Here is a 15496-nt window from a genome sequence, read left to right as displayed (position 1 = left end):
CACGCACACACACACACACACACACACACACATACACACACACACACACACATACACAAAAAACTTCATTTAAAAAAAGAAAATCGTTTCAAACCCATGATTGATGCTTCCAATGATCACGTCACTCTCATAATTTCTACAAAACAGTAAGACTGGAGAAATGATTCGTATGTTACCCCAAGTTTTGCGTCAGATTAGTGACGACTAATATCTGGCATTAATTGAAGTGTACGTGTTTAGCAAAGACAATGAGTGAATTTCCGTTTAGGGCAGCAAAAGTGCTGCTTGAGCAACCTAAATCTGGGTGTGTCTACCTCTTTTTTAATTTAATGTTACTTTAGATAAGTGTATGTGGAAAACCACAGCATGGCCAATCCAAAGCTAATATAAGACAAGTAAAGTTGGTTGACTTATATCTGTAGTAGTGGCCATACCTCTTCTGAAGTAAACGTTGCTTTAATTTCAAGTGTATGCAATCACAGGGGCTATACCAAAGTATCTTTGATTGTGTAGGCATGAATGCGACCGATCTCAGGTGTATAGCGATTACCTCTGTTTGGTGACCGAAGCTGGCGCGTGAGGACCTCTGAGCGACATAGCTTCCTAATATGAACTGGTAAATATAAGTAAAGAGTTAAATAGAACAATCAAATGTATTGCTAAACTATAATTGACCAATAACCAATTGGCAATCTAACCTAAATTCGAGGTTGTGTTAAAATGGAGTCAGATAAAAGCTTAAACGGAATTAAATTACTTTGCCACACGGAAAGACAGTAACACGCAGAGACCTTCACCCGATCTATCGGATGCCGCCTTTGGACCGATCTAGACAGGCTTACACTTACATCAGCAATATTCGTAAAACAACATCAAAATATCACAGAAAACAAATGAGTAGGTTTGCATAAAAGACATACAAATATGTAGATTGTCGTAAAATATGAACTGCAGTGACTGAATTTCCAGTTTACCTCCTCATTTGACAGTGAACCATGGACCATGGAAAAATACAGCAACTTGGTTTCTTATCAATAAACCCTGACTTGCTATATTTAGAAACAGGAGAGAAAACAGATGCAATGTTCTCATCCTTTAAACTCCATCATCAGTGTTTTATAAGGTTGTGAGAACCAAAGCAGCAGGTTTGTCTGAGCCCTGACCCTGTTAGCTCCTCGAATCCAGTCATAATCACCACCATGATAGTAGGACTATAAAGGGGTTGCTTACTATGAGAAACTCTACTTCATGCAGCAAGATGAAGGGGTTACTGGTTTTAACTGCTCTTTTTGTGGCCGTATTTGGCAAAGTGACTTTTGAGGGGTGAGTTCTCTTTTGTCTCCAAGTAGTCTATCTCTTACTTTATGCTGTCAAATTCCCGGCTAATAAATAAACGTGTTAACATATTGTCCTATGATTTACCGAAAGCTGAAGTACAGAGAAACAAACTCTGACTTCCTTATGTGCCAGTTTCTGTTGTCGAAAACATGCAAAATACTATACTCAATATTCAGAATATTGAAGCTAAAGAAATTGTATAAATGTTTCTACAGAGACCAGGTTCTTCGGATCACTGCAAAAGATGCAGAGCAGATTTCTCTCCTGAAGGAACTTCCTGAACAGACACTCGGGGTAAGTGTTTGTGAAGGCCATAGATCATTTGATTGTTTCAGATTTGTTGGGATAACGGTGACTGTACTTAGATTTGTATCTGAGCAGCATTGTTTGAATAGCATTATCTGCTAAATGATAGTTTAAGTTTATATTAATATATTATAAATTATTATTAATATACGATATTAATATTTATTATATATTATTATAAATATACATTTTATTGTGCCACTTACACTATCATCAATATTAGCTTTTATTGTTATTAATTTCAGTAACATTATATACTGTATAAATGCTGTGAATTCGATTAATCACATACCGGTATACATAAAAGTTTGTATTAGGGCTGTCAAATTAACACGTTATAGCCTACCTATTTAACATAGCATCCATTTTCCCCATCATCCTTTGGCTAGTGTTATGTCGACAATTAATAAATAAATTTACCTGGGGCGTCTACAATCGACACCCAAGTGTCTACAGTCGACACTTAATGCGTCTACAGTCGACAACTGGCTTCAAGTTCGCAATCCCTAACTTGTTCCCCTATCTAACTTGCTGCGCAGCAATAATAACTGTCAGACTTCAGACAATGCCTTTGAATATGCTATAATCCCAACCGGAGGATCTCAAGCATTTCTCAGAACAATCCCCCCCCCCAGAATACATCACGGCCGAAGGATCTCAGACAATTTTCAGATAGAATCCCACCATTAAAAGGAACACAACAGTTTTTATAGGCTAGGAATATGGCAAAAATGACATGAAACATTACATAATTTCCCTATAATTTGATGCAAGAAAAATAAATGTTAGTTATGATTAATTACAAAATCCATCACAGTATCAATCTCAAAATTGTGGCCAGTGAAAATGCTCAGTGACTTTGGAAAACCACTAGCCACAGTGGTGAGCATAAAAGTCAATGTTAAAGTTAATGTCAAGCCCTGCTGGAATCAAATATAAATATCAATCATTGATTGAAAAAAAAATAGAAAAAAATAAAGTGGAACGTTGGTCAAATTTATTTGAACAAGGCCTAGTTAAGAAGCAGATGATGGCGAAGGACAAAGGCAATTACCACCACTTATTGGTAGGCCATATGCTACCAGATAAAATAGGTTACAATTAGTTCAATAATTAACTCCTTTTTTAACTTAATAGCATAGTTAAGCTCCCAGTGGTTAGTCAGCAATATCACACGAGTAGCAGTGTGATACGGCTGTATTGCAGCACGCTGTGATTACCTAAGGCACTATGGCCGAATCACAGCCATGCTGATACAGCCATATCGCATATCTATGTATATATATATATATATATATACTATTATATAGATTTAAATTATACTCATATTATGTGATATGATGTAGTACCCTATATCTTCTTCTGTGTTCAGCTGGACTTCTGGATGGAGCCCGTTCATGAGTCCCTGCCTGTGGATGTTCATGTCCCCTTTCACAGCCTCCAAGCTGTCAGGGCGTTCCTGGCATACAATCAGATCCAGTATAATGTCATGATTGAGAATGTTCAGGTGGGACTATTTCAAAGCTGTGGTCGAAAAAACAAACAAAAATGTTGAAAAATCCTTACTTATTTGATGGCTTTCTATAACATAAGGAATTGCTGGATGATGAAGAGCGTGAGATGGTGAAATATCGCTCCTTCCCGAGAAGTACCGATGATTTTGTCTACACTACCTACCATGACCTGAACTCTGTGAGTGGTGCAACTTTAACTCAATAGCTTTACAAGACATTTAACTTTCAACAACAGCTTTTTCAAAGAAACTATGTTTTATTGTACTTTAAAATTGTTTGTATCAAATGTGTTTATGATTTAAGTTACATTTTTTGTGTATAAGCGTACAGAACCTAGCTTTACATACATCCATGCATTTGACCTTCACCGTAATGTTTGTAGATTTACTCTTTCATGGACATGCTTGTGGCAGAAAACAGTATTGTCAGCAAAATTGTGATTGGTCAGAGCTATGAGAGCCGCCCCTTGAACGTCCTGAAGGTTGGTCAAGACTCACAATCAGTAACAATCTTATGATATTCTTTATGCTTATTTTACTATTAGGAAACTTGAGTTATGACGTATGGCAGGATTTAATAGAGATGGAAATATGTTATCTCAGCCCAATTTGCTTATATCTATATGACAGATTAGTGTGTCCCAAATCATAGTATGCTGATAATAGTACTTTGGAAAATACCAAATCTCATGTGAAGTGACTCAATGAAGTATGAATTTTCATCATTCATCGGCGAATAGTGCACACAACCTATGACCATGCTACGATTTCAGTAAACTAATAATAATTTTTAGTATAACAATTTTAGCTATAGATGCTAATAAGGTTGTATCAAGATGCAATTTTATTTCACTGCTATACTACTTGCTGAAAAATGCATGCTTTACAATTTCCAGTGTGGTGTATACTGTACATTTTTATTAAAGAATTGGGATGCATGCACCATAAGTAATATAAATGTTAGGATAAATGATATTTCCAGTTGTTCATTATGACTAATATCCTGTCACTCAGTTCAGCACTGGAGCGAACCGTCCGGGTATCTGGATTGACACTGGCATCCACTCCAGAGAATGGGTCACCCAGGCCAGCGGAATCTGGTTTGCCAAGAAGGTCATCTGAAATTCTGAAATACAATCTACTACAGCATAAATGAATGAAAGATTTATACCTGTGTATTTTTTGCTGAGTAGATCGTGACTGACTACGGACGTGACCCCGTCCTCACCGACATCCTTAACAAGTATGATATCTTCTTGGAGATAGTCACAAACCCCGATGGTTACGCCTACACCCACAGCAGAGTGAGTTTGATGCCTGAAAGACATTACATGCACATTCGGTTTAACAGAACAATATTCTCATGCAATTTGCCTTCTTTCTTGTGGAATACAATTGGTTGGTTGGTTGGCTGTTTAAGGACCGCATGTGGCGTAAAACCAGAAAGCCGAACCCTGGCTCCAGCTGTGTTGGAGTTGATCCCAACAGAAACTGGGACGCTGGCTTTGGAGGTGAGATGCTTTCAGCATTGAAGTTTACTTTAAGGCCCATGTCTTGGGGCAGGTGGTGGTTTGGTCTGCCTGCCTTCTTTGATTTGATTGGACATCTCAATTATTTTGACATTGACGGGTGCTGGTAGATCAATGAAGCAGACCCACCTTAAAATGTAACTTTGTTACACTTTATTTCGATAATCCAATTTAGACATTCTACTAAGTAACTTTGCAACTACATGTCAGCTAACTCTCATTAGAGCATAAGTAGACTGTTAAGTTAGCGTTTATGTCTAAAGTGTACTACATAAATAAAGTGTTACTTGTAAATTTTAAGGGGCTGTAAATATTTAAAGAGTGTGTAATACATTCTTGTAATTCTCTGTTTTTCATCTATAGGTGCTGGATCCAGCAATAACCCATGCACTGAGACTTACCGTGGACCCAGTGCTCATTCTGAGCCAGAGGTCAAAGCCATTGTAGACTTTGTGAAATCTCACGGCAACCTCAAGGCCTTTGTGTCCATCCACAGCTATTCCCAGATGCTCCTGTATCCATACGGATACACGCGTACTCCTGCCAAGGACCAGGCTGAACTGGTATGCATGTGGAAACAAACTATTTTAGATATTTAATATTTGACAACATTTAATAAGAATTCTGTATTGTCTCTTCAGCATGAGCTCGCCAGAAAGGCCATCTCTGAGCTGCAGTCATTGTATAATACTAGCTACAGATATGGAAGCATCATTACCACCATCTGTAAGTTTAATAAAAGTCACTTAATTTTAGTTTTGCGTCACGGTTACCCTGCTAAAAATCTCTGTTTTGTTCTCAGATCAAGCCAGTGGAGGCACTATTGACTGGACTTACGATCAGGGCATCAAGTACTCCTACACCTTTGAGCTGAGAGACACTGGTCGCTATGGTTTCATCCTGCCAGCCAATCAGATCGTCCCGACTGCTGAGGAGACCTGGCTGGCCCTGATGGCTATCATGGAGCACACCAAGAATAATCCATATTAAACATACAACAATATTTATTTTGTGTGTTGATGTGAATAAAAGAGTGTTAATAAAAACAACATAAAAATCACCATCTTATGGATGTTGCTTAGATGTACATTATCAAATATAAATAATACATTGTTCAGCCCTGAAAAGCTTCTGGACACTGATATATCTGTACCATATAATTTATCAGCCGCTATTAGAGTTTTTTATTTTATTTATCAGTATTGGTTAATATTGGATATTTAATTAATGTTGATATCCTCTATTTTTACATTTAGATTAGCCTGTATTTACCATCATGTAAGGGTCTCTTAAAGTTCGTCTTTAAAAACTCTAACAGTTTAATATAATACCTGTTGTGTGTTGAAAAACCCATAACTCAGAATAATGAGAACAAGAAGCAGGAAAAAAAAAAATCCTAGAAAAACTAGTGATATAAGAGTAAAATGGGCATTGAGATTTACCTGCTGATCTTTAAATTCCTCCAAAGGATCCGAAAGTTTGAAACAGGCGTTTATTTTCAACAGGAGCCCAATCACATTTCAGATTTATGAATCTGTCAGCAAATATATGTGGAGTATTTAATCAGACTATATTTGAGCCAATATTGGTGGAACTCTTTCCTTATTTCCTTTTACCTGATAATTTTGAAAGATAAAGTGATTGTAACTTTCGTTCCCCATTAGTCAGTCACGTTTAACGCTCGCGTTTAACGCTCACCTGAGAGCCCAATCTCCTTCAAGTAGTAACCAAACAGGCCAATGCACATTGGCGATTGAGATTTGCATTTCAAGCCACTGCCCGGTTCCGGGTATATAAGGCAGCATGCAAACACTCAAAATAAGCTGTGAGGGGACATTGTTTCAATCTGCTCTTCAATCATCGTTCCAGAGTAGCAGAACAAGAAGGATCCTGTACCTGTTGTTTTGTTGGTGTGATGGCGCATTCCAGCAGAGGTCACGGGTGTTTGCTCGGTTAAGTGCAGCGGCTGTTTCCCTGGGTGCTTTAACATCTAAAGAGCAGTTTCCCCAAAAGAGAGAACACAAGTGTGAAGTTGCGTCTTTTTAAAGATGTCATTCCACCTGTGTGTTTCTGGATGCTGTCGTTTCCTGGCCCGTCTGACAGCCACGATCTCTGCCTCACGTGTCTGGGCCATAATCACTATGAGCTGGCGTTCGTTGATGAGTCATGCACCCACTCTCACTACCCTCGATGGCGGCCAAAGGGTACGTAAGCTGTGTCCCAATGTGAAGGTTGCATCCTTCGAATGCTGGGGACTTCGAAAGTTACAGCCTATGCGTCCTTTGAAGGACGCACCATGTAGCCTTCGTAGGATTTCCTAATTGCGCAGCCAGGTGTTCCCGATTACCGCTCCTGGTGCCAAGCAACGGTGCGAGTGTACAGCTGCCATCCTGATAATTAATTTGATATAATTGAGTAAACAGCTATGGAGCCAGAATTGGCTATTGTCATTTTTATGTTTTATATTTTACTGGAGGACATGGTGAGGATTTTTCGACCCCGGCGCCGCCAGGTCATGTATTTTTGGCTTAGCCAAGACCATGGCCAGAGCTGGTTTGCTGCATCCCAATTCAGAGGCCTGACTCCTGAATTGCCGGATTACACTTTAAACTGTTCAAGTATTGGGTGTTATCTTACGTAAATAATGTACTGAAACATGGAAAGAAAAGAAAACAAACATAGGCATATATATTGTAAGGTATAAGGTTCAAATATTCACTTATATCTTACCTTGATGCGATTTTGTAGGCTAGTGTATTCTTTTTATTATGTACATAAATGGACCATGGTGAATATATTTACACAGGTTTTCAACCATATTTGAATATAAAACCCAGTTGAAATTAAAAAAAGTGCAGTTCAAATGTTACTCCCACTCGTCATAGGTAGCTGTCACAGTTGCTAGGCAATTTTTTAAATAAAAATGCTGTCGTCACCGGCGCACAATGACTTATGGGGTAGTATAGGCCGCTAAGGATCCATTTATGTATCCTTTCTTTCACGGGGAAACAAAGAGTGTATTTGGCGTCGCTTTGGAAACAGGGTAGCCTTCGTCGCGCTGCGATGACGCAACCGTCCTTCAAATACAGCTTTCGAAGGGAGGAGAATTTAATTGGGACAGCATTCATCGCGCCGCGGTGACGCAATCGTCCTTCAAATGAGACCTTCGAAGGTAGCACCCTTTGAATTGGGACACCCTTTGTCACGCCGCTGTGACGCAATCAGCCTTCAAATGCGGCCAATCAGCCTTCAAATACGGCCTTCAGAGGATGCAGCCTTCACATTGGGACACAGCTATGGAGATCCCCTAGGTGGAGCGTGTAGTTCTGCCTGCAAAATGCTGCCACTTGGTGGAGACATCAGCATCTCCAATCCAAGGCCTGTAAGTTCTCGTCATGGCCACAGCAGCTGCCTTCACCCAGGCCACAATGTCGATCTCCCCGCAGGAAGATCGCCTTCTCATGCGTCTCTAGCCTCTCCCTCGCAGGAACTGTGGAGCCAGGCAAGTGTGCCCCCACACTCACGGCCCCCAAATCAGGACCCTGTACATTCCGAGGTGGGCCCGTGTGCTCCACAGTGCTGCCGTGTCTGTTGTCCCTCTGGTCCACCTTGCAAGGTATCAGGAAACCTGGCTAGCGCTTACCAGCCTGTCTCGCTGGGTCATTCGGATGATCAGACTCGGCTATGCAGTTCAGTTCGCCTGGCGGCCCCCCAGGATCAGCAGCATCCGGTTTACCTCAATGGCAGACAAGAATGCTCCTGTCCTGCATGCGGAGATCACAGTCCTATTGGCAAAGGACGTGACAGAGCCGGTCCCTCCAGCCGATATGAAGTCAGGGTTTTACAGCCCATACTTTATTGTACCCAAGATAGGCGGTGGGTTTCAGAAGATTTTAGATCTGCACGTATCTTTAATCGGACCCTTCACATGCTACCGTTCAAGATGCTGACGCAGAAATGCATCCTTACGTGCGTTCACCACCAAGCTTGGTTTGCAGCGATCAACCTGAAAGATGGATACATTTATGACTCTATCCTACCTCAACACAGACTGTTTCTGCACTTTGCGTTCGAGGGGCGGCCATATCAGTACAAGATCATCCCCTTCGGGCTGTCCCTGTTGCCCCGCGTTTTCATAAAGATAGCGGAGGTTGTCATTAATCCATTGAAGGAGGCGGACATTCGCATCCTCAACTATCTCGAAGACTGGCTCATTCTGGCCCAGACACAGGATCAGTTATGCGAACATAGGGACCTGGTGCTCAGGCACCTCAGCCGCTTGGGGCTTCGGGTCAACTGGGAAAAGAGAAAACTCTCCCCGTGCAGAGAATCTCTTTTCTTTGTACGGAGTTAGACTCTGTCAACATGAAAGCGCGACTCACGAACAAGTGTGCCCAGTCAGCTCAACTGCTTGAATTTGTTCAAGGGCAGGACAGCAGTTCCACTGAAACTGTGTCAGAGGTTCCTGAGGCATAGGGAATCCACAGCCGTGGTCAAGCTGCTCGGATTGCTTCATATGAGACCGCTTCAGCATTGGCTTCACATTTGGGTCCCATGACGGGCATGGCACCACGGCGCACATCGAGTGAAAATCACACCGATCTGTAGCCGTACTTTTGTAACTCTGACGTCATCCTGAGACCCCGGCCTGGATACGTGCCCAAAGTTCCCACCACTCCTTTCAGGGACCAGGTGGTGAACTTGCAAGTACTGCCCCCGGAGGAGGCAGACTCTTTTGCTTTGCTGTGTTCTGTTCGCACTTTGCGCTTGTACGTGGACCGCACGCAGAGCTTCAGAACCTCAGAACAGCTCTTCGTCTGCTATGGTGGCCAGTAGAAGGGAAAGGGTGTCTCCAAACAGAGGTTGGCCCACTGGATAGTGGATGCCATCGTCTTGGAGTACCAATCACAAGACGAGCTGTGCCCCCTCGGGTGAGAGCTCACTCGACTCGGAGAGTTGCTTCCTTTTGGGTCTTGGTGCATGGCGCCTCTCTGGCAGATATATGTAGAGCTGCGGGCTAAGTGACACATCTAACACATTCACGAGATTCTACAATAGCCAAGTTGAGCAGGTGTCATCCCGTGTGTTGGGTACAAACAGGTAATATGAGAGAAGTTTAACTCTGTCTCGCTTGCTGTGCCATTCCCTTCTGAGGATGGGATATGAGCGCCTATTCAGCTCCTCAGGTGATTTCCCCGGCTGGTGAACCCTGGGGGAGTCCTCTAGCATCATCAGCAGTCAAATGCGGCGGAGGCATCTGACTTCAAGTCTAGTACTTGTGTGTATGCCTGGTTGGTCAGACCCTGTACTAGACTAGATGCCTACATGTTGTAATTCCCCTTTAGGTGATCCCATATGTGTATTCTTCCATGGTTCCACGATTTCACGGCATCCCTGTTGGCGAGCCTGTGTCTTTCCCTTGGTTGAGTCCACTCTGCCATCTATGTTACGGTATTGACTCCACCCCTGCACAAGGGGTGATCTACCACAGAGATCTTCCATTTGTAGCACTGCCCTGTTGGTCAGCCCATGAATGTAACTCCACATGTTACCTCCCTACAGGTAGGATGAGGTCTACGTAGCGTCCCTTTGCAGTTGGATTAGGCACGCTTTCATAGTGTTATCCAATAATTTCACTGTACGGGCTTAAATGGAACATCAGTGATTGACATTGTCTGTGCAGAGCCCTGTACCTTCTCCGCCTCAACAGGTGCGGGAAGACCAAGCAGCTTACTCTGGGCACTGGAAGGGGCAGCAGTTGTGGCGTCTTCCATGGGAATCCCATATCGCCAGTCGTTCTAATGTGATGTCGAACGTGACTGACTGATAGGGAACGTCTAGGTAACTAATGTAAGCCCCGTTTAGAGAAGGACGTTCTTCTACATCTTATCGCCACAACTCCGGTGCCTCTGCTGGTACGACCGGGACAATGTCTTGGCTCCTCAGCGGACAACTTAATGTGAGGCTTTGCATGCTGCCTTATATACACAGAAGCAGGGATTGGCTTGTGATGCAAATCTCACTCGTCAATGTGCATTGGCTTGTTCTGTTACCACTTGTAGGTGATTGGACTCTCAGATGAGATACCAATTCGTCAGTCGCTGTCAGGGGGTTACATTTGTAACCTAGACGCTATCTTAACGTTCAAGTTAAATCCTATGTTTCCCTATCAGTTCTAAGAAAGACTTTTACCTTTAAAGAATAAGAGGTTAAATAACAACAACTTGGTCAGATAAATTATATTGGAGTCAGATAAATACTTGAATTATTCACTTTATCCTTCAACTGCTTTTTTCAACTGCTTTTGTTTTGATTATTATGTTATTAAACAACAGCTCAATTCACAAGCAAAGGGGGAATTTCTGTAATGCAAAAAGGCTAAAATGTAACAAAAAATGAAAATAAATATATGAATGATTTAAAAGAGAAATTTAACAGGGAAATTTGATATAAAAATGAATTTAATTTCTTTTTTATGGACACACCTAGACTTTTGCTCTTTATCAGTCAACTTATTCAGTGTTCACCCTATCAACATTTTCACTGGCCTCGCCTAAAAAAAAACCTTACTTATTTGTTTATGATTTCAAATCCATTCTGACTGAAGGACAAAAGACAAAAGGATCACTTCACTCTCATCCTTTCTACAAAATATTACATCAGCAATATTCGCAAAACAACCTCAAAGACATCACAGAAAACAAATCAGTAGGTTTGCATAAAAGGATTAATAACACATGGACATTATCAAAAAATATGAACTGTAGTGACAATAGTCTGAATATCCAGTTTACCTCCTCATTTGACAGTAAACCATGGACTTCAATGGTCAAATAAGTACAGCAACTTGGTTATTTGTCAATAAACCCTAAGTTGCTATATTAAGAAACAGGAGAGAAAACAGATGCAATGTTCTCAACCCTTTTAAACTCCATCATCAGTGTTTTATAAGGTTGTGAGAACCAAAGCAGCAGGTTTGTCCGAGCCCTGACCCTGTTAGCTCCTCGAATCCAGTCATAATCACCACCATGATAGTAAGCCTATATAAAGGGGTTGCTTACTATGAGAAACTCTACTTCAAGCAGCAAGATGAAGGGGTTACTGGTTTTAACTGCTCTTTTTGTGGCCGTATTTGGCAAAGTGACTTTTGAGGGGTGAGTTCTCTTGTGTCTCCAAGTAGTCTATCTCTTACTTTATGCTGTCAAATTCCCAGCTAATAAATAAACGTGTTAACATATTGTCCTATGATAGACCGACAGCTGAAGTACAGAGAAACAAACTCTGACTTCTTCATGTGCCAGTTTCTGTTATCTAAAACATGCAAAATACTATACTCATTATTCAGAATATTGACGCTAAAGAAATTGTATAAATGTTTCTACAGAGACCAGGTTCTTCGGATCACTGCAAAAGATGCAGACCAGATTTCTCTCCTGAAGGAACTTCCTGAACAGACACTCGGGGTAAGTGTTTGTGAAGCCCATAGATAATTTTATTGTTTCAGATTTGTTGGGATAAAGGTGATGTGTGTGTGTATAAATATATATATATATATATACACACACACACACATATATTTTCAAACTTTTTTTAGATGTGATTAATCGGTTTGACAGCACAATGTAATGTTTATTACAATTATATAGTTTATATTATACTCATATTTTAATGTAATATAAATTACTCTATTATGCTATATTTTCTTCTGTGTTCAGCTGGACTTCTGGATGGAGCCCGTTCATGAGTCCCTGCCTGTGGATGTTCATGTCCCCTTTCACAGCCTCCAAGCTGTCAGGGCATTCCTGGCATACAATCAGATCCAGTATAATGTCATGATTGAGAATGTTCAGGTGGGACTATTTCAAAGCTGTGGTCGAAAACTAACAAGCAAAAAGTTGAAAAATCCTTACTTTTTTGATGGCTTTCTGTAACATAAGGAATTGCTGGATGATGAAGAGCGTGAGATGGTGAAATATCGCTCCTTCCCGAGAAGTACCGATGATTTTGTCTACACTACCTACCATGACCTGAACTCTGTGAGTGGTGCAACTTTAACTCAATAGCTTTACAAGACATTTAACTTTCAACATCAGCTTTTTCAAAGAAACTATGTTTTATTGTACTTTAAAATTGTTTGTATCAAATGTGTTTATGACTTCAGTTAAATTTTTGTGTATAAGCGTACAGAACCTAGCTTTACATACATCCATGCATTTGACCTTCACCGTAATGTTTGTAGATTTACTCTTTCATGGACATGCTTGTGGCAGAAAACAGTATTGTCAGCAAAATTGTGATTGGTCAGAGCTATGAGAGCCGCCCCTTGAACGTCCTGAAGGTTGGTCAAGACTCACAATCAATAACAATCTTATGATATTCTTTATGCTTATTTTACTATCATAATACTATGATTCCAGTAATGATTTTTAGTATAACAGTATTAGCTAGATGCTAATAAGGTGGTATCAAGATGCAATTTTATTTCACTGCTATACTACTTGCAGAAAAATGCATGCTTTACAATTTCCAATGTGGTGTATAATGTACATTTTTATTAATTGGGATGCATGCACCATAAGTAATATAAATGTCAGGATAAATAATATTTCCATTTGTTCATTATGACTAATATCCTGTCACTCAGTTCAGCACTGGAGCGAACCGTCCTGGTATCTGGATTGACACTGGCATCCACTCCAGAGAATGGATCACCCAGGCCAGCGGAATCTGGTTTGCCAAGAAGGTCATCTGAAATTCTGAAATACAATCTACGACAACATAAATGAATGAAAGATTTATACCTGTGTATTTTTTGTTGAGTAGATCGTGACTGACTACGGACGTGACCCCGTCCTCACAGACATCCTTAACAAGTATGATATCTTCTTGGAGATAGTCACAAACCCCGATGGTTTAGCTTACACCCACAGCAGTGTGAGTTTGATGCCTGGAAGACATTACATGCACATTCGGTTTAACAGAACAACTATTTTAATGAAATTTGCGCTCTTTCTTGTGGAATCCAATTGGTTGATTGTTTAAGGACCGCATGTGGCGTAAAACCAGAAAGCCGAACCCTGGCTCCAGCTGTGTTGGAGTTGATCCCAACAGAAACTGGAACACTGGCTTTGGTGGTGAGATTTAGCATTAAGTTTGGGATATTGATTCTGATTGATTTATATATTCAACTATGTAAATACTATTTATACTATTGTTTCAACTATATTATACTAAATATACGGTTTTTCATCTATAGGTCCTGGTGCCAGCAGTAACCCGTGCTCTCAGACCTATCATGGACCCAGTGCTCATTCTGAGCCAGAAATCAAGGCCATTGTGGACTTTGTGAAATCTCACGGCAACCTCAAGGCCTTTTTGTCCATTCACAGCTATTCCCAGATGCTCCTATACCCACATGGATACACAGCGACTCCTGCCAAAGACCAGGCTGAACTGGTATGTATGTCACAGAAACATGCTGATTTTGATGCTTTTAATATATTCGATCTGTTCAATTCAATTCTGCATTGTTCCTTCAGCATGAACTTGCAAGAAAGGCCATCACTGAACTTAAGTCTTTGTATAACACTGCATACACATTTGGCAGCATGATTACTACCATCTGTAAGTAAATTTCCAGTGAACCTAAAGCTCTAATCTAATATCATAATGACTATATATCCATTGCTAACAATCTCTTTGCTCTCAGACCAAGCCGATGGAGTCACTACTGACTGGACTTACGATCAGGGCATCAAGTACTCCTACACCTTTGAGCTGAGAGACACTGGCCGCTATGGTTTCATCCTGCCAGCCAATCAGATCATCCCGACTGCTGAGGAGACCTGGCTGGCCCTGATGGCTATCATGGAGCACACCAAGAATAATCCATATTAAACGTACAACAGTATTTTTGTGATGAGTCAAAGTGCATAGGTTTGTAAGTGTACGCATAAAGTAAGGGATAATGTACAGTCAGCTGGTCATTATGGCAAAAAAGGGGTTTATTTTGCGACAATGACTATCAGATTGTAGATGATCCATCTTATTAAATTGCTTCTTGACAAATTAATAAAGCTATGGACATGAAATATTGATTTGAGTGGAAAGTGAATTATAATCTTATCTGTAAGAAATTTTTTGATGTCAAGAATTCGTATTTCTGTGAGTGATAACGTCATTGAAGATATCAAGAATTCACGTTTTTATTATTGGAAATGTAATTCCTGATTTTAACGATTAGAATTATCATTTTAACTACTGATAATTGAATTCTTGATATCAGAAATTCATATCCTAGGAATGATTAAAAGTAAAAGCAGCTTGCCATAGTTGCGCCGGTTAGTTAAAAGAGGTCTGATATACAGCGTTGCAAGCCAAGGACGACAGTGAATATTAGAAAATATTAGGCCACTGTATAATAGTCTGTTACAATGTACAAAATATACAGCTTAGCAACAACACACACAAACTGCAATATCACAGTAATATTAATACTAAGTCTGAAGTCATTTCACACTGTAAAAAGTGATCAGTTGACTTAACTTAAAAAAAGTGAGGAAACCTGTTGCCTTTAAATTAAGTCCACATAACTTAATTTTTTCAATCAGAATACCTTTAAGGCAACGGGTTTCTTCACTTTTTTTAAGTTAAGTCAACTGATCACTTTTTATTAAATGCTGTGCTGGTTAGTTACGAGCAGTCTGATTTAGAGCATTGTCAGGGACAACTGCGAACATTACGAAACATTACATTGCCTTATTAATACTGCAACTGACCAAGTAGAATCAAATATTACAGGGAGTTATAC

General features: G+C 40.4%; 2 protein-coding genes across 2 annotated transcripts; both read left to right on the top strand.

Moving 5' to 3' along the window:
• The first annotated feature begins 1218 nt into the window (after positions 1 to 1218).
• LOC143720833 (carboxypeptidase A1-like) lies at positions 1219 to 5741 on the top strand. The gene is made up of 11 exons (XM_077210701.1): positions 1219 to 1323; positions 1554 to 1632; positions 3017 to 3151; positions 3238 to 3336; positions 3541 to 3639; positions 4172 to 4270; positions 4351 to 4461; positions 4578 to 4668; positions 5050 to 5249; positions 5328 to 5412; positions 5489 to 5741. Exons 1-11 carry the CDS (start codon positions 1232 to 1234, stop codon positions 5674 to 5676), a joined length of 1278 nt encoding a protein of 425 aa, XP_077066816.1. The 5' UTR covers positions 1219 to 1231; the 3' UTR covers positions 5677 to 5741.
• A 5958-nt stretch (positions 5742 to 11699) lies between these two features.
• Positions 11700 to 14767, top strand: LOC143720838 (carboxypeptidase A1-like). Its single transcript, XM_077210712.1, has 11 exons — positions 11700 to 11840; positions 12071 to 12149; positions 12402 to 12536; positions 12624 to 12722; positions 12926 to 13024; positions 13331 to 13429; positions 13510 to 13620; positions 13730 to 13820; positions 13943 to 14142; positions 14226 to 14310; positions 14396 to 14767. The coding sequence occupies exons 1-11, from the start codon at positions 11749 to 11751 to the stop codon at positions 14581 to 14583; spliced, it is 1278 nt and encodes a 425-aa protein (XP_077066827.1). The 5' UTR covers positions 11700 to 11748; the 3' UTR covers positions 14584 to 14767.
• Positions 14768 to 15496: the final 729 nt, after the last annotated feature.

This window comes from Siphateles boraxobius, unplaced genomic scaffold (genome assembly GCF_051911475.1).
Source record: "Siphateles boraxobius isolate OS27281-9 unplaced genomic scaffold, OSU_SipBor_1 65, whole genome shotgun sequence".
Classification (NCBI taxonomy): Eukaryota; Metazoa; Chordata; class Actinopteri; order Cypriniformes; family Leuciscidae; genus Siphateles; species Siphateles boraxobius.
Note: the sequence above shows the minus strand (reverse complement) of the source record. Positions and strands in the feature narration are given on the sequence as shown.

Coding starts and splice junctions, on each gene's coding strand:
- LOC143720838 (XM_077210712.1), top strand. CDS start 11,749: ATGAGAAACTCTACTTCAAGCAGCAAGATGAAGGGGTTACTGGTTTTA. Junction 12,150..12,401: donor TTCCTGAACAGACACTCGGG/GTAAGTGTTTGT, acceptor TTCTGTGTTCAG/CTGGACTTCTGGATGGAGCC. Junction 13,430..13,509: donor GAATCTGGTTTGCCAAGAAG/GTCATCTGAAAT, acceptor TTTGTTGAGTAG/ATCGTGACTGACTACGGACG.
- LOC143720833 (XM_077210701.1), top strand. CDS start 1,232: ATGAGAAACTCTACTTCATGCAGCAAGATGAAGGGGTTACTGGTTTTA. Junction 3,152..3,237: donor TCATGATTGAGAATGTTCAG/GTGGGACTATTT, acceptor CTATAACATAAG/GAATTGCTGGATGATGAAGA. Junction 5,250..5,327: donor CCAAGGACCAGGCTGAACTG/GTATGCATGTGG, acceptor TTGTCTCTTCAG/CATGAGCTCGCCAGAAAGGC.